Genomic DNA, 19,231 nt, shown 5'->3' on the forward strand with positions numbered 1-19,231 from the left:
CAGGGGAAAAAAAAAAAGTCAGAAAGAGGATATCCCAATTCAAAGACATTTCACTCGATTTCTGCAGTACTTCCCAGTGCAAGTCCAGACAGATAAACCTTCACATTTTAACGCAAAGCTTCCCAAAACGAGAAAAGCATCCCACTAGGATGCTCCACAGCAGTGCTTCCAAACCTGGAACAAGCCCCTTTAAAGCAGGAATCCACCACTTTAAAGCAACAACCCACTGCTAATGGAGGCTTTATCTGCTCTTCAGCTTCTTGGTTCTTCTTGCTGCAAAGCCTATTTTAAGAATTAGAATTTACATGAAATATGCAGAGATAAATCTTGGAAATTTCCCTGCTTTGTCTCAAACACCTTCAGAAATCCTACGGGACTGGCCCAGAGGTTTCTCGGTGAGATCACGGAAGGCAAATCACAGGTTATGGGGAAGTACCACGGTTCATCCCCACAAAGGAGGCTGACTAAAAGCATTCACAAGGAGTATAACAAAAGTCTAACATTTCAGTTTAAAGAGGTGTACATTTTTAGAGCAAAACCACAAGTTATTTATATGGATATATTTTCACAAAGCAATCTGATCTGGGAACCAGGGGATTTTACTTAGAGCATCTGTGTTCCACATTCTCAGGAAAGAAAACTTAAATAATCCTAAAAAGCTGAAAAAGGTATTTTTATCATAGCCTTTGCAGCTATTTCATGTTTCACTCAAATTGAAAAAGAGCTGAACCAGATATCTCCAATCACATCTGGAAGCAGGCCCCAGTACTATGCGCACTGCCTTAACTAGAACTCAAATTATTCTATTAAAAAAAGCCTAACCCTTAAAAAAAAAATCCCCCCAAGCTCTAGCATTCCTTTTCACATTTTTTCAATTTGTGTGATGTCAGTTTACATCTAATAAACATGTTGTTTATTATCTTCATTTAAGCCAGGACTTTTACCAAGTTACAGCAAGAGTCATAGGAAGCATATCATGATTACGAATCTGTAATGCATGCAGGATCCCTGTGCAGCACCATTAAATCCATTAATCACCGTCTTTTCTGTCCCAATTATGCTAAGATGATATTCAATAAAGCAATTTCAACTCACCTTTCTCTCTCTCCTGTTACCATCAGTGCAAAGAAGGCAAAACCACAGCGCTTCCGACAAATTCTCAAGGCACCTCTTTTGTTCCCTTTAAATTAAATCTGAATCGGTTGCACATTTTGCCGAACTGCTAATGCTCTCCACATGTTCCCTCTCTCAAACTGAAAATGTTTTCTATTAGGAATGCCTAACACTGAAGAGAAAACCGTAAAATGCCCTTCAAACAACCCAAAGTACCCCTCTTTCCTGAGACTTTCATTGGAACATATCAATCACTACTTGCCCAAATGAAGAGCTCATAGTGCCACAATTAAGCTTGCTTTAGGAAAGCTTTTTAATTAGACGACTCCTCTTAGTGTATTCAGAAACTCCCTTACCAAAAGAAAGCTGTTTATTTTAAATTCAATAAGCTATCCCCTTTAAAAAAAAGAAATCAGAAAGTTTTAAAGTATGAATTAGAGGAGCTTCACAGTGTCCATGGCTATGAGAACGGTACTCCGCCACTCAGCATGCTGCAAACGCACATATGCCAGAGAGATGCAATACGATAATGGTATTTGTAGGGAAAACCATCTCAAGTGAGACAGTACCAATAACATGGGTTGTAGGCACAAGCTTAACTGCCCTCAGAGAATGAAACACAACAGGGTTTCACACATTTGCTTAACCAGAATCGCACTGGCTTTTCTACACTTCGATACTATACTCATAAGAGGACAAACCACATTTTTTCCCCCACTTCTGTCCGCGTATCTTAACTTCTCTGCAACAAGGTGCCAGATAGTTATAGACTCAAGACATGACTTTGTCTTTGTGAAAGCACTGTGGTTCCACTGGGGAGGAACTTGCATCTCAAGCACCTGGAGGGACAGGTCCCACCAGAAGGTTCAATAGATGCATAAATAGTTGCAGAACCTAAACATATATGCTGTAATACATGCAACAAGTCCACATAATGGATAACAGAAAGGAAAACTATATGTGGAAAAAAGGACTAGCTGCATACTTCAGCCATTACAGGGCAAATAAAAACAGCTGGCTTCTACTAGCATCCTAGTTACAACTAGCTTACAGCCTCCCTCAGGTATCCCAGAACAAAAGGAGCTCAAGATGATATTTATGGCTACATTTCATAAAAGATATCAAGAGTGAGAGGATGTCAAAAAGACAATCCAAAGAGCTGCGCGGAAAGGCTGGGTTATTGGTGCTAACAGTGCTGGTTAAAGCAGATGCCCCAATAACAGGGGCTAGAAACAGCCGCCGTGCGGCATGGCAGCTATTGTGTCACATACTTGGGAATAGTCCACTGCTGAACCACACGTGGAAGGGTGGGCACGCTGTACATCACTTCAGCACCCTGCTCTGGTAAATCTGCAACTGCCCACATGCAAAAGCCAATAGAATGGGATTATAAAATGGTTATAACGACTAATAATGAAGCTACATTATACGTTTAGCAAGACTCTTGCAATAATATACTTGCACACTGTTTAGGGACCTTGCTGGATCAAGCTATGAAACATAACACACACAAATATCTATGCAAATTATTTTTAATCTATAGACAGATGAAAGAAAGACTTTACATAAATACAGGAAGGAGCTATAACCATACAAAAACGTAATTTTATAATGCAAAAACATTTTAAATAACCAATTGAGGGTTGGGGGAGGGGTTGGGTGTGTGGGTTTTGTTGGTTTTGTTTTTTTTAATAATAAACTGACACAAAGGAGAAGTAAAATTTAAAATACACCTTGCAGCATTTGCTGACCTTCCAAGCTACAGTACTCCGAGCAATCCCAGGCCAATACATGTATTCAGAATTACATCAACCTTTGTCATTTACATTCTTCTTGAATTACATTGTATTAACACCTGAAGCTTGTATCAAACTTCTTTTGGCAGAATCATTCTAAGTCATTGTCATGGTTCCCTGTCCAAACCTCATACTCAGTATTGAGAGCAACACTCCTGATTCCCCATCACAGGCACAAGCGTTTTAAAATAGGACATGGGACTCTCTTGGGCTAGATACTGCATCCAGATATGTAAGAATAAACGGTGCCTTTTCTCTGAGAGACAACCTCAGATTTTGAGAGAAAACTACCAAGAAGCAATGAACAGACAAATGAAGCAGCAGCAGCAAACAGAGCTGTCCAAGCAAAGACATAATGAATAAACCAAGTGACTCTCCAGGAAGAGTGGAGCTTTTAAAGATCTTTAAAACTTCACTGTCAAAGAGTTGCTGTGACTAAAACCTTCCACTTAGTTTCAGGGGCTAAAGCTTTTGGCACTGTTGGTGTTCGCCCTGTAAAGCTACATCCTCATTTACGTTGAACTTTACCAAGGCTTCAGCTGAGCTCTGTAATTGTTAAACACATACAAATTAAAGTTACATTAAGACACAACTAAATACAAATGAGGAAAGTCATACAGCTGCCAAAAATACCAGAAAAACTTTTCCCACAGGGTATTAACTCACAATAAATCTCATTTGAATAAAAGGTCAAATTTGACAGATTGTGGAAAAAAAAATACCTGACACTGTGATTTAAGGATTGATCTTCCTCCACTAAGGTCTTTTAACATCAACAAGTACAAAAGTACATCTATAATTTTCAATTAGTTATGTTCTATGAACAAAACTGGTTTCAGCAATAGACTTTTGATATAAAAAAATTGTAAATATTGCCGTTTGCATTAAAACCACTTAAATTTTATTTTTGAAATTACCTTTTAATTAGTCCTTACAATTTAATCAGGATCAAGCCAAAACGGGAAAAGAAGTAGAGTGATATTTAAAAGAAAATTTGTTCTTCCATGCTGAAAGTCCTTAGTGTGAACATAAGACAAGAACCCGAGAGAAAAAAAAAGTATTAATGCATTAAATTGCGTGAAATGCTTAATGACTGGTATGCAATAGGGCAGAAAATACCACTCACTAACAACTTCCGCACTCAAGTTATTAAGCCTTATTCCTTCCCTGCCCTGCTTAAAACAAAAAAAAAACCAACCCACCCCACTTGACATGGGACTTGCTAAAGCTTCCCAAGTCTCATAAAATACTGGCCTGTAGTCAATACATCCTCTGATAGTAAAGCCCAATGAATTCCCCAGAGATTTGAAGTCACTAATGATGGAAAACTTTATCTGGACATCTGAACATAAACACTTGTGTATTTCCCACAATTTAAAAGTACAACATGTTAGGGAGAAGAAAAAAAAATAGCGGTCCAACTTCCAAATGGGAGAGTTTATGACAGGAAAGCTATTTCGTTGCACCTCGCAGCTCTTCAGAGCAAAGTAAAACCTGGAATGCAAGGATGACAGGAGGCTCTGTGGCAAGAGCACTACAGAAGAAAACATCTTCTCAGAAAGCAGTCCTAGCTACCTACTGGGGACTTTGCAGAGTCAGTAACATAGCTAACCACAATGCTTTCCAAGGATATTGCAAGACTGAAAGAAAATAGCCAAAGCAAGACGGTTTTATTCCACGTAACGCCATCTCAGATTGCTCTGGCTCCTAGCTTTTACTCCAAATATGTAATGCATCTTTTAACCTCTAAACCTAATGCTTATATTTCAAAAAAGATGTTAACAGGCAGCTGATGTGAAAGTATGCACAAGATGAAGAAAAGTACCCACTGTGCCAGTGAAACAACCCTCCTGTTCTGTGACAAGTTTAACTGCCAGGCCCAAGTCACCAAACAAGGCCAGTACGAAGAACCACAGAGTGTCCCCGACTCTTTCAAACTAGCCAATACCAAAAAATAAGACACATTCGATATGCAGAAATGAAAAAGAATAGAGAGAAGAAACTATACTGCATCAAGCTATGGGCTGAAACAAAAACTTACCCTAAAAATCTAAACTTCAGCAAGGGGGTTGGAAATTAGAACCAGATCTTGCGTTTGGCTTTTCTGCCTATAATGAACCAAGCCAAAAGCCCATATCCAAACACACCTCTGCTCTAAGAGTTCGAAATCCAGACTCAAGTTTTGCAGCCTGGCTTCCGCTGTGCTCACCGCTGAATGCGTCACCGCTGCCAGAGAGTAACAGCACCTGACAAAGGAACTCACTTTCATACAGGAACGATTAAAATACATGCACAGTAATACACCTAATTGCCCACAGTGAGCTTGAATGCAAACATATAACAACAAAGCAACCACACATGGAAGCTCAGAACCTGGTGTGCTCCAATTCCTTGATGGCTGCACTCTGGACAAAAATTTGTACATGAAAATTGTTTTTATAAAACCTCAATCCAGGAAACACATGAAATCTTCTCTTGCTGCACTGGTCTGTTTTGCCAAAGATATTCCCAGACCTAACAGGATTCTCCAAGCTGTTCTTAATTTCATTCACATTTATAAAATCAGCCTAGGCTTTGCAGCATCTCTGTTTCTCCTCTAATACTTAACACGTAGGCTTGCTCTACTGTACTTCCTCAAGCCAACAGTAGTAGAGGAGAATCTGTTCCTGCATGAGGCAGCCTAGAGATTGCTCTCAATAGGAGGTATTCGAGGAATTCTGTAGGTTGCTTGTGCTCAGTTCAAATTCCCAGAAAGGCCGTTTCATAACACGTCCTGGGGGCAGGGGAAAGACGTTTAGTTGTATTTAAAGCCTGAATCCTCTGACAGCAGTAGCATTGTGGAAATAATACAGAACTTAAACTTTCTCCTCCTTTTAAGGAAAGTATCTATATTCCATTGCTTCAGCTACGATCTCTTGAAACAAGACCAACTACAAGCTAAACATATTAGGGTGTTGAATCTATTATGGAGAAGTTGAAAACAAAACAGGCAACTGTGGCACATACATACAGGATTATTTTTTATTTTTTTTAAACCAGCCACCCATAACATCTATCATAATATCACCAGAACATGAGCATTAGCTTTGCCGCTAACACTCAGAGAAACATACTGCTCTGCAGAACGCTGGAGAATATATCAACACCATCAAGCACATCAGCCTCCATTTACGCAACCTTAAAGCTCTTATGACACACACATTATGACTTTCATTAGACTTTTCCTCGTGACAGCATTGTTTTAACTGGGGTTTTTAAGACACTGACACTGTGATAATGACAAATATGTGGCCAAGATTTGCAGGATGAAGTAATAAACATTACATGCTATTAAAATGCAGTAGTTAGCTGTCAGCCAACAATTCTCCAGATCCCCTTCCCAATTCAGAACACAGTCGTCTTCAGGCTCACACAAAGGCTGTGGCAAGACAGATAATCCAGGATTCTCCAAAGCACCCCCAACCATCACACGTCAAATCCTATACTTCCCTGGGCTGTTTAACACACTTTAAGGGTAATATAACTAATATAACCTGATTTTAGCACACAACAAAGAAATCAATTTCTTGGCCATTCTCCTTAACTTGGAACACAGCAAGCCTGATTCATACACCCCAGATTTGCTTCTCAGAGATGGATTCTGTTTATTTGTTCTCTTTCAGGCATGTGGAACTTCACTTACCAATGCAGGCATGGACTCTCACTGACAGCTGGGTCCTCAGAATTATACTGTGTTTCTTGCCCCTCCTAAAAAAAGAGAAGAGAAAAAAAAATATATATATATATAAAAGGTGTAGGGAGGAGGTAGAAGAGTTGAGAATGAAGGAATTAAGTTGAGCCTAGGAAAAAAGGGTGGGGGGGTGAGGGAAGGTATTACAAGTTATGTCTTTGTTTCTCATCATCCAACTCTATTTTAATTGGCAATAAATTAATTTTCCACAAGTCAAGTCTGTTTTGCCTACGACAGCAATTGGTAAACGATCTCCCTATTTTTATCTCAATCAACAAGTTTTTTTCATCTTACTTCCCCTCCCTCTTGTTGAGGACAGGGAGCAAGAGAGCGGCTGGGTGGGCATCTGGCCAAGGTCAACCCACCACAATGACTCTCTAGAAATCCATATTAGAGAAGTACCAAGTGATGACTCCACATTTTAATCTTAACAGAAATATTTTAAAGCTAGGTATAGTAAAATATGAAAAGAAAATGCAAGGTCAAACAAGAAGTTGCTTACACTTTCACAAATCTGCTCATGTACCCTAAATGGGTCTTGAAAGCACAAAGATAGATCTGTTTTTCATGCAATGAGGCAAAATTGAGTCCTCCTTCACTCTGGCACTGCCTCAGTTTCATCCTGGTCTTAAATAGAATGACTTTATCTTAATTAGCTGCTACGTTTCTTATTTGTTTTTCAGACAAATTAGTATTAGATGCATCTTTTCAATCTGGCCAAGAGCACCATTCTTGATTTCTAGGCGCTCCACCCACAAACTGGCATCAGGACACGGCCAGCACCTTGCCTCTGCACCCAAACCTGCTCACTTGATGGAAGGCAGGAAAGTAAGAAAAGCTAAATGTCTTTTCTATTTGTACAGCAGCATATTCTCTCTCTTTTCTCTGAAACTAAAGACATAATTCCTGGACAACCAGCTCTAGGTGGCCCTGCTTGAACAGGGTGGTTGGACCAGATGACCTCCAGAGGTCCCTTCCAACCTCAACCCTTCTGCAATTCTGTGAATTTATCGTGGGAAAACATGCAAGAAGCAGAACTGTTTTTAGAACACATTCAGATGCAGCTTAGTTTGTGTCATGCAAACCCTAGACCCGCTTCTATATACAAAGTCAAAGCAAATTAAAAAACAGCACAACCTTCCTCAGTTATATGCATTATGATTCTGCTGAGATATTTCAGGGCCAACCCTTTCGCAGACACCCAGCAGAATTTCCCACTGGCTGTATCTTCATCAGAACAAACCCACTATTTTCCAGACAACAACAAAGGTTCTTCCCCACTTTGCTGTATTCCTGCCCGCAGTTGTTTTCAGGAACAAAAATATTTTTCATTGATTTCAACAAGAAAAGAACATGTTTTATACTATCTCCCAAAAAATTTGCAGGGGAAGGCAGGTCAGTGAAGCAATGACAAACATTTTCAGAAAAATATCACTCCCAGAAGAATATAGGACAAAAAAAACCCCAAAACAACGCATTAAGCACCTGAAAAAATTGGTTAATGTGGAACTATGTACCTGGTAATAAAGGACTCCGTTCCAGTTTCAGAATGGCAACCTTTCTCAATAGGTTAAAAATAAATAAATAAAATCAAACTTTAAATTAAATTGCTCTTTGAAGGGTCTGCTTGAACAGCATTAGGATAAAGCAGGAAAAGCATGAACCTTCTCTTAATGCTGCTGCTGGTTTACAGGTCTTTTGAAGTGCCAAGCAGCAACATGCTATCTCCCACAAGAGCTGTCTGCACTTTGGATTTTAAAGTTTCCTGGAGCAATTCCAGGTTTAGGACTGACTCTCTGCCCACCTAAACTCCTCCTGCCAATTCAGTTGGACACAGCCTTTGCCTGCGCACATGTCCTGCAGATTGCTAACGGCTGCCCCTTCCCACAGGAGTGCCAGGACTCCTCTGGAATATTTAATTTGCAAAGGACCTGAGGAATCTTTGACAGAGTAGCAAACTTACAATACCAATAGGAGCATCTCTTGTTGATACATCTCCTCACTTACACAAGAGCTGTTATATTCTTACTAGGGTACACTGTGTTTCTTTGAAAGGCAGTAAAATAAAACATTTCTAAACCCCTCCCCCTCCATTAGTACTTGAGACAAAAGGAAGAAATGTCTCTATGGAAACAAAAGAGGAACGGCTCAGGGATTAAGGTCTCCATCTGGGACAAAGAAGGACCCATTTTCAATTTCCCTGTTGCCGCAGCTTCCCTGCACAGTTGTGAGCAAGTAGGGTAAGGCACGACAGAGGTGCCTGTGTGCCACGTTAAAAGCCAGACCTCAGCTACTCTGAGGATGTGAGTTTAGTTTCTCTGTGCCTTGCGTCCCCCATCTACAAAACAGGGACCGTGGCAGCTGCCCATCTCCTGCTTCTGTTAGGACTCGGGTCTTGCAGAGCCCTTATAAAACATTGCTGGTACTTGAGCACCGTACAGTCCTCACAGAAGGTCTACACAAGTGATTTTAAGGGGTGTATAGATTAAAAACTAGTCGATGTGAGGGGGAAAATTAAACAGCTGTTTATTATTATGCCATTATTATTTTTCAGAAGACAACCTACAGTAAAATATTTCAAGTAGCTGTAAATGTTATCTTTCTCTCTGAATCAAACACTTGACCAGAAGATCATGTCTTCAAAAATAAGGAGATGAAATGTAGCAAGAGACTTCTAGTTAAATTGGTCTCCAAAAGCAAAATTGCTCCCCCCCCCCAAAAAAAAAAAATGATTGCTGACTTATGGGGAGGGGTTTCAAGTAAGAGAAAGCAAAATTTGCTTGCTACTGAAAGGAAAGCACGGCCATTCCAGCTGCTGCAGCCTCACAGGTGGCCTGTTGCTCTGCAGGCTGCCCACGGGCTGTGGGAGCAAACAGCTGACTGACTTGCAACCAGCTACCATTTCAGTGCAGGGGGAGCACTGAAGCACTTCTACTCAGACCTTCACTGAGCAAGGAACACCAGCAGATTCACCCTTGGTTTTGCAAGCCCTGCCAACCTGCATCACCCATGGGTATGCCTTCCACTCTATGCTCTCCATATGATTTCTCTTCTCTGACCATTGCCTTACCATATTTTTGCTGAGACTACAGGATGGGGCAGAAAGACGAGGGGGGCTTAAAACTTTCATATAAGCATCAGCTAGACATCCTCTATAGCACTGGAACATCAGGAAAAACAACGTAATGGTATAGAAGAGTCAGTGTATATCTGACTGTTAAAGCAAGCGCAAGATCCTTGGGCTCCACAGCCAGGCTGACTAGGAAAGAATAAAACCATACTGCAGTCTGAGCTGTGCAAAGCTGCCTGCGAAGACTTCTGTCAACAGCCATAGAACAGGAAGCAGGAGGAAAAGGATACCCATTTTCAGTTCTTGCTGTAAGGCTGACAAATAAACACAGAACAACAACAAAAAAAATCTTGTATGCCATTACATAGTACCTGCATATAAGATATTTTCTGTGGGAGCACTTGGAACCTCTTTAGTTTGAGATCCATCTGCTTATTCCAAGAAAGGAGAAGAAAAATGAAAATGAGGACCAGACTACTATGGGAGAGGAGGTCCCAGGGAGGCGGGGTTGCTATCAAAAAGCAAAGACTAGAAAAAAGATCAAGAAGGCTGGAGTACTTTGAATTACAGGCACCTCTGAAAGATGCCCAGCCAAGAATCCAGTAAGCCACTAACTTGGCTGCCATTGCTCACATCAAGAAGCCTATTTCATGGGCCCTTTAGGTTATTTTTTTCAGCTTTTTTCCCCACCTGGTTTGTTTGGTTCTTTGTTTTTCTTTTGGGAGGGCAAGGGCACGAGCACCCAGGACTCTTGAGCAATTTTGTCCAAACCAATCTTACACTGCTAATTTTGCCCTTTACTACACCCCCTGCTCTTCCCAACACCTGATCCAGTACAGAAAACTGCTTCTCTTGACCTCCCTTCCTTGACAGACTCGTTTGCCAAGCCTCACCTAAGGGCAGTCTCATCTACAAGGGCACACAGCAGAGGTAAAAATGACTATGAGGTGCTGTGACCCTTCATATATATGCTCCTCGTCCCTCATGTCATTGAAACCTCTGGAAATGGGAAATAATTTTGCTAAATTCTTTGGATTAGATGTTCTCTTCCACGAAACTGCCTGCAACTGATAAGCTGCAGTTGTATCCTTCCAGTTACTAGACAAGGAAAGAGCAAATTAATGCAGCGTGCAACCAACAGAACAGCTAACGGTTTCGCCTGATCTCAAGGTTTCAAAGCTGTCGGAAATTTAGAGCACCCATCCTCAAAGGCAACATCTCACATTAAGGCCCCAGGACAGCTGTGCAATTAAATTTCTCCTTCTATACACAACCTCAAATGCAGGAGTAAGCCCACTGACCTTGACAGAACTACTCATAGGCTATTCATAACTTCAAGGCATGGGTTTTTGAGCAAGGAAAAATGACCTATTTCAAATGCAGGTAAGTGTGTAGCACCTTCATTTCCTGGTCCATAATTCATTTTACTATTGATGCCTAAAAATTTAGTAAAGAAAAGAGGAGGAGGGTGGCACCAGTTTGCCTAATAGATACAATTAAAAAAAAAAAGGCAAAAACTCCACAACTAAGAAAAAAAAACCCACATCAAAAAACCCCAAACCCCAACATTACATTTCAGGCAAATTTCTTCACAATGCCAACTGAAATCCCACTCTCCAGAAACACCGACAAAGTAATTCAAAACTAAAGACACTCAGTGAGGAAGAAGCTGATAGCAAAAGAAGAAGTAGCGCAAGTCAGGAGAAGAATGTGGACACAGTGATGCAGGAAGGAGGTTCTAGGAATTAGGCTGAGCCAGAAACAAAACAGCATGAGAGAAACAAGGACAAGTCCTCCCCAGATTTAATTCCTTTCCACTGAGCAAAAGGCTCTACCTGTAGTTGGGGTGAGTTTTCCAGTACAGACATTAATTTACTGGAAAATCCTACTAAGGGACAAGGAAGTTACCTGCAGTGCAGGTCAGAGCTTTAAAACTTGCTCTCACTGCAGCTGAATAGTTTTTTCTTTTAGGATACTTTCATGATTATACCAAAACTCTTATCCATTGATTTGAAGCCAATGTGAAGCTCAGTTTTAATATTATTCCTGTTGCTGTCTCCAATTCTTTATGTTAATGTGTAAGCTCTCCTATCCAAATGAAAGGCTCATTGAGGCTTTTAAGATAGACAAAGGAAACTTGATCCTTTTTCCGGAAAGCATTACTAACCACCAGTAAATAAACAAAGGCAGGGGATAGAGAATGGAAAGAGACTATGTTTGTCGTAACAATTACATATCTAAAGTAATATAAGGTTTTTGTAAATAACATAAATACTAAAGGTAGCATTACAGATGAGATTTCAATGCCTGCACGGGGAAGGTTTATTTAAAACACTTATTTACCTTCCACCAAGTCAGTGGCATGGTAACCTGCTAGTTTAGGGTGGCGATCACTGAATTCCCCCAGTGTGAAGTTGTATTTCCTAGTATCAGGCATGAGATTTTATATAGCTTTAACATTTCTAATTGAAAACAATTTTCTTAGAGATGTTCTTGACATACCTTTCTTCATTTAACAAGAGCAGTAATACTTAACACTGAGCAAGTGTGAAGGATAGGAGTTTGAGATCTTTTGGTCAGAAAAAAAATAAACTGTTTGCATTCCTTTTTTTCCCCCTTGCATAGGTAAAAAGTATGAAGAAAGAATGGCTGATGTTTTGTTTTTTCCTCTCCAAGATTTAATTCAGTAGACCAGTTAAGCCAATAATATAAAGCTCATCTCTTTCAGTTTCACAGATTATTGACTAGGAGCAGGCAGACTAATTTCCAATTCTTGGTACCACAGAGAGAGCATTAAGGATAGAATTAGCCCTGGCATGTATTCAGGAAAGCATATAAACATATGGAATTTGCAAAAAAAAAAAACCAAACCAAACCTGATGTCCCTGTAGAGAGGTGGGGAAGGAAAATGCCCAATGTTCTGCCATCTGTACATCCATAGACAGATGGAAAAGCTGGATACTGTATCCACAACTTGACTCTCTAGGTACTGGTGTGGGATATATAGCAGAGGACATTATTCCAAACCTTCAGTACATGTAATGGTATCCTTTAAATCCTTCCTGAGATGTGTCCGTTATGCTGAAATTCAACTATATGAACCATTGTCATCCTTGCCCTACACCATCCATAATTCCCATTTGCAACCTATCACATAACCCATCTTATTTCCAAAGCATTCAGGACTCAGCTTTAATTTGTCAATGACCTAAGTCCCAGAGATATTAGTAAGTACTTCAAACTACAAAAAAAAAAAAAAAAAAAACAAAAAAACAACCCACACACCACACAGTGTATCACTTCTGATTTAATTTCAGCAAGTATCTATAAAGAGTCAGAAGTGTATAGGGTATTTTACTGTTGCAATGACTGGAAGCTAAAAACAAAATTGATGACATTTTGGTAGGTATGTCCAGTTAATAATAAGCTTTTGCCACCCTTTTTAGCTATTTTTGACAGCAATGGAAGTGTTAGAATCCATCCCACCTCTGGAAGTCCCCTCTTTCTATTTCTGTGAAGCAGTTTTGTGGTAACAGCTTTGAAGACAAACTGCTAGACAGCATTAGGCATCCTGAATCTAGTTTTCCATGTGTGTGCTACAGGGCTGTCCTATTACTCTTTCATAACTCACTAAAAATCTCAATTTTAAATATACAAATGAGACATTTCTGTAACTGCTGGTTAACAGCAACCAGGTATTGCAGAATGAAGGAACAGAACTGGACTCCAGCTCGCCATGAAATAAGAAAAAAAGGTCTCATAGCTTCAGCACACATCCTGCTGTCGACAGTCACTTCTGGTTACGTTGTCAACTGGATTCGATTCCTTTAGATGGCTTTGCCTCTTCTCTGAAGTGACTATTCATACAGCAGAAGCCAGCTTCATGAACTACTGGCCAAATAGCATTAAAAAGCATGCCTGTGGGTAAGTTTGTCCTGATACCTGGGGAGGGGAGAGGGGGTGCCGTGGGACAGACAGGGCATTCGCATTAAAAACAAACAACATTCAAAAATATACTGGGGAAAATTATTTTAAACAAACAGGCATCATTTATTAAAAACAAAACCTATGCATGTAACTAAGCCTGTATTCTACTCTTAATTAAGGCCTATAGTTTTCTTGGTATGACTTTTTTAAAAAAAATATATGTTCTAGTGACTGTGACTGGCTAGTATTTATAAAAAAACGCCAAGAAGTATTTAATAGAGTTAATTTAATAGCTGCAATTTAGGAGCAGTAGAGCAAGTAAATTTCACATTTTATGCCAACATCAGAGTCTGTTGACACCTATGTTGATATCAGAATCATTATTGCTACTAGATTAACTTCTAGTCTTTGGAGATACCAAGACCCAGAATGTTTTCTATACTTGACTTCTCTAATAAGTCAATGTAAATAAACACATGCCAACAGCTCACCAAATGCTTGTCATCTGGAATATAAATGCTTTACTTTGCCATTGTTTATGTACTATATTACAAATAGTTTCACTTAATTATACATTTCCAAAACTTAATTTATATGACACTTTGAAAACAGTACCTAGACTGGCTGTCTTAAATAGTTACTTGTTCCAAAGTAAAGCCTAGGTTTGAGCCTAGCAATTCCTTGACCAAAAGAGAAATACTGAGACTGTTGCATTAGGGAGAAAAAACAAAGATGGGGGGGAACCCCATCAAACTCCCCAAAAACCCTTGACAGCTTTCCTCTTAATGTTTCAAGGAAACTTTGAAAGGAATTTTTATGGGAGCCTATTTTATTAGGACACAGACATCCCTCCTCCTCAGATCTATACTGAAGAGTTGCTGGTATCAAAAAAGGGATTTTTATGTAAATACCCAGTCACGATTCATTGTCATTATCAGCAAGGAAGACCACAGTCACTTCCCCATCAAAGTTCATCTTTGTATGATAGGAGAATGCATCAATTAGCATACATTTTCTATTTCAATGTTTTCTTTCTTTCCTGATTAACCTTTCTTTCAGGACAGGCAACCATTCAGACCTCCTAATATTTTGCTAAAGGCCTAGGTATTTCAATTCAATAAATTTAGCTTCTTTTAAAACAATCTCATGCTTCTGAAAACACGTTATTTTATCATTTAAAACTAAAGTAAAAAATTACTTTTCAAGCTCTCTTAACAATTACTTAATATCTCATTAAGAGGGGATCATTAGAAGGTTGGGTATCACCCATTCTACAAGAACAGGTCATGTTACACCCTTCTAGGCTTCTGTTTTGCTTTCCTCACGATACTTTCTACAACCATGGAAAAAGCCATAGGTCTATAGCACAGCGACAGATCAACTCCACGGATTTTAATAACACTCTCTAGCAACATAGTCAGCTGTCAAGCAAACTTACTATTCTTCATTATACTCGCTCAAAAAAAAAAAATCTGTAGCACAGACACCTGAATTATAAAAAGGTAATTGCAAGCAGCAAAGTCTGGTGCTGTTAGAAACCACAATTTTAGTTCACAAACAACTTGGAGCCTTTCAATTAATGTAAATAAGAGTCTTTCAATTAATGTAGATAAGAGAGTCTAAGCGCTACTCTTTGCTAGGGTCTGTACATTCTTCCATTTTTTAAATTTTTAAAGAATGTAAGAAAAGTTAGCCTCATAACGGCAAACTTGGTTCTCAATGTTCCATGAAGTGCTACACACATTCACACGGCTACACAGTAAATAAGTTAAATCCCCCATCTCTACGATCCATAATTTCGATTATACCACTAAGCAAACCACATTGGTGTCTGGACTTTAAGTGATGCATCTTGTTGGGAGGATTTTCGTTTGTTTGGGTTTTTTTAATTAAAATAATAATAATAAACAATCATACCCTACCCTCACAGCAGTTTTAAACTAGAATATTCCCACGACCTTCATTTTACTCTGCTCTAGGCAAGGATTTCAGCCTTTAAGATTAGTGTTATCAGTCGGTTCTAGATAGGGATAATTCTTTAGGGTAACTCAGAGACCAAAAATCATTTGCCCTGTAGAAACCCCTGCTGTGCTAGAACAGACAATTACACAAAATCTCTGAAAACTGGAGTAGTTTATATGTGTGTGTAGGTGTTTTGTTTTTAAACTAGGAGGTAGCACTTCCTTCAGATCCCATCCAAGCTTCTGGCAAGACAGCCTAGATATGAAGGAAAACAAATTCTAAAAGTTTGAATTTAAACTGGCAACAGCAGCAAAGGGATTCTAAGTTTCGAGGTCCAGAGCATGGATCTTATCTTTCCCATAGCTCCACTACACTGGGCTAACAGCACAGCTTACGTCCTTCCTCCTCACATCCACTCTTCCTCATCCTGCTTCAGAGGAGCACTGTAAAGAGCAATTGGCTCATGTTTGCTGCCTGCATGTAACTTGTGAAAGTCAACATAAAAACCTGTACGTTAGATAAAGGCTCTCCCTCTTCAGTTTCACCGAATTAGGGAAAATAAGGTGAAATCAGGTACTGGCAAACACTATGGGCACCTTGCATTTTTATTAGTTTCAACTGTTACTACACAGGAAGGTTTCTCACCGCCCAGCCTTCAACACCCCCCCCCATAATCAGTCTTTCACACTGTTACTAGGTTCAATCCAGTACTCAAAGAAAGGCCAACTCTGAACCAAGTGGTATCAGATCAACCAGGCATCAGTTTACCCTGTCCCAAGCCTCTCTTGAAATAATCAGATATTTTCATCATCCCTCACGACTACTAGCAAAGCAAACACAACAGGTTACTGAATCACACTAAACTAACACCACGGGCTGTTGCCCGTTTATCCCAAAGATGGCATAGGCTGGATGAAAACTAACCTCAGCTTAGTAATTGAGTAAATCTACCAATTCATAATAAACATCGGAAATGTTTTCAGACTTGGCCAGCATATAAAGCCAGCCTAACTTGACAACTTATCCTATAACAATTCTGCATCTACTTCTGCCTGATGTAACAACCTAATCATTATGAAAACCTACCTAACACAGATGCCGCTCTTAGTAGAAAGCTTTCGAAGCACACATGCCTAACACGTGCTTCACACTCTGTTACAGCCTCTCACAGCACTCAGGTTTCTTGGTGGACCATCAACCTTCTCCAGCAATCACATCTGCGTTTTTCAAGTGGAGTAGCTTAATGAGAACAGCATCCAACAACAACCCTTAAGCTCAAGAAGGAGCCACTGACTCCCACAAGAGGAACCTGGACAATAAATAGCATGCCACCAGAAGCAAATGTGTGGCAACAGACACACTCTAAAGTGCATTATTTTTGCAACTGGCTTTCACATTTTCATTTCAGCACCTATGCATTTCCATCTTCACTTGTACATGCCTTTCAGGGAGTGGAAAATGCTTCTGCAACGGGGTATTGCCTCACAGTCAGTTGCTTCATAGTTTAAGGTACTCCACATAAGCAGTGGAAAACAAACTATTCCTTGTTGAATGCATAAGGGATGACATTTTTGCCAGAGTTCAAGCACTCGAGTCTATCAGGTTTTCCCTGAAAAGATCTGCAAGCCAGCACACACACAACAAGGAAAGTGTTTCTTAACCTGCTATTAATCAGACAGCATAAACCCTAGGCTTTAGATTTCAAAGCCGTTAAGATACTGTTTGACTGCGTTTCAATACCATATGCTTCTCCATTCAGTTGCAGACTCAAGAGATGCAAAAAAAATTCTGACACTTAAAAAAGTTGTATAAAAGCCAAGTCTTTTGAGAGAGAGCAAGAGTGCACACGTGCACGGAGAGAAGAATTAAGAATCTCTCTGAAAGTCATCCGAAAATCTTATCCAAACAAATAACCTTTTTGAAGTTCTTCACAGATCATCATCCAATGATCCAACTGCTATGTTCAAGCTCGTGTTATTCTCATTGAATAATGGAAACAAAGGAGCTCAGGAAATAAAATAAATTAAAAAAAAAAAAGGCTTTTATTGGAGATTCACCTCCAATACACTTCAAATGGATGACAGCGCTAGTAACCCTTTCTGGTACATGACAGGCAGTTGGAGGTAAACACACACTCATCTTCAAATGAAATCAGTGGACTTCCCTTTCTTACCTCAGTTTTTCCATCTAAAAACTTTGCGTGAAGTCAGAATGTGTCCGCATCCTGTTCTTGCGATACACTCGCAAGTCATCTAATCATTTAGCATAGTGGTTTTATTCAGAGCATTCCTGGACCGTAACACATTTACTAAAGTAACAATCATTTGACAAGAGTGGATAAAAATAAGTAAACAGACAGAGACTATTCAGATCCCTGTTCACTCTTCATTAAAAAAAAATTTTAAAAAAAATTAAAACTTGACTAATCCAGGTAGAAATAATCCCGATGGCATATTCCCTAAGCAAAAACTGGGCAGGCAAAATCTTGAAGATTATTAGTGTAAGCAACAGTATGCAAAGGAACAAAGTATGCTGAGAGTTGTACATGTTTTTCCCCCGTGTGGATTACTCCAATATTATGTACTGTGTTTGCCAACATGAACTTAACAATTAACAGCCTCATTCCCTACTAACAACTGATATACCATGCAGAAAGTTATATGTGAATGCTAAGGAAAGGACGAGCACCCTGGATGACACACTCTTGCCTGTGTAACTGTAGTGACAAGGACTACATACAGATTGTCACTATGAGGTGCTGGGTTTTTACATCCACCCACTGTTCCCAAGCACAACATTTACTGGGCAGAGTTTTCATCTTTCTCCCCCCCCCCCCCCTTTTTAAATGGAAATGAAATAGGATGGAGAGAGAAGGGGGAAGAAAATGAGAAATTCAAAAGGGTCGAGTGAAACATTCAAAGGATTCACCAAGTATGTGTTATAAGCCACATTAATTTATTACTAATGTATTCTCAGTGTATGTCAGTAAAGGTCTGGGTGGAGTCTTCTGTGTACCTCACCACAAGGCAATGATTTTTGCCAAAAGACAATGAATCACTTTCACACACTGAAATGCAGCAAGTTAAAATGGGGGAACATTTGTTCCATTTGTCCTTTTTAGTAGTTTCTGTGCAAGCAAACCTCAGAAGCCAGAAAATGAGAATCGCCTCCCCACCCCCTTCCCCTAACTTTCTGAATCATCATGCTGGTTATTTCTCAGTTGTTAAAGGCTCAATTTCCACACAATAACCTTCTAACAGCCCTAAAATATTTGAGGGCTGACTGCTGCCTTCGCAGTCAGCAAGTAACCATTTTTCAAGAGCTGTCCTTATTTGTGAACAAAGCTGTGTCCCTTCCCACCCCAAAAGTTCAACCCATATATAATTGTTTTCAGCAGGAAGTCTATCCTGTCATTTTGTGAAACACTGATGGCATGATCAATTAAATCTCCACCTTATATTTTTGCATTAAGAAAACACAAGCTTTATGAGTTGGCAAATGAAGAGATTTGCATTTAGAAGTGCTATTTTAACAATAATATTGCTTCTGGGTAAAACACAAAAAAGGAAGGCTTGTTTCCTCATTTCTTGTCAACTTGCATCACATTCTTCTGAAGAGATGACACGTCACTTC

The 19,231-nt window shown here is 39.6% G+C and overlaps 1 protein-coding gene across 11 annotated transcripts in view; it reads right to left on the reverse strand.

Moving 5' to 3' along the window:
- Positions 1-19,231, reverse strand: part of FHOD3 (formin homology 2 domain containing 3) — a 416,636-nt gene that overhangs the window by 351,985 nt on the left and 45,420 nt on the right. For all 11 annotated transcript variants that reach the window (XM_076330252.1, XM_076330251.1, XM_076330250.1 and 8 more), the window contains exon 3: positions 6,592-6,656. In XM_076330252.1, the coding sequence (XP_076186367.1) occupies positions 6,592-6,656 (65 nt within the window). The remainder of the gene's footprint in view (positions 1-6,591; positions 6,657-19,231) is intronic.

Source organism: Aptenodytes patagonicus, chromosome 2 (assembly GCF_965638725.1).
Source record: "Aptenodytes patagonicus chromosome 2, bAptPat1.pri.cur, whole genome shotgun sequence".
Taxonomy (NCBI): Eukaryota; Metazoa; Chordata; class Aves; order Sphenisciformes; family Spheniscidae; genus Aptenodytes; species Aptenodytes patagonicus.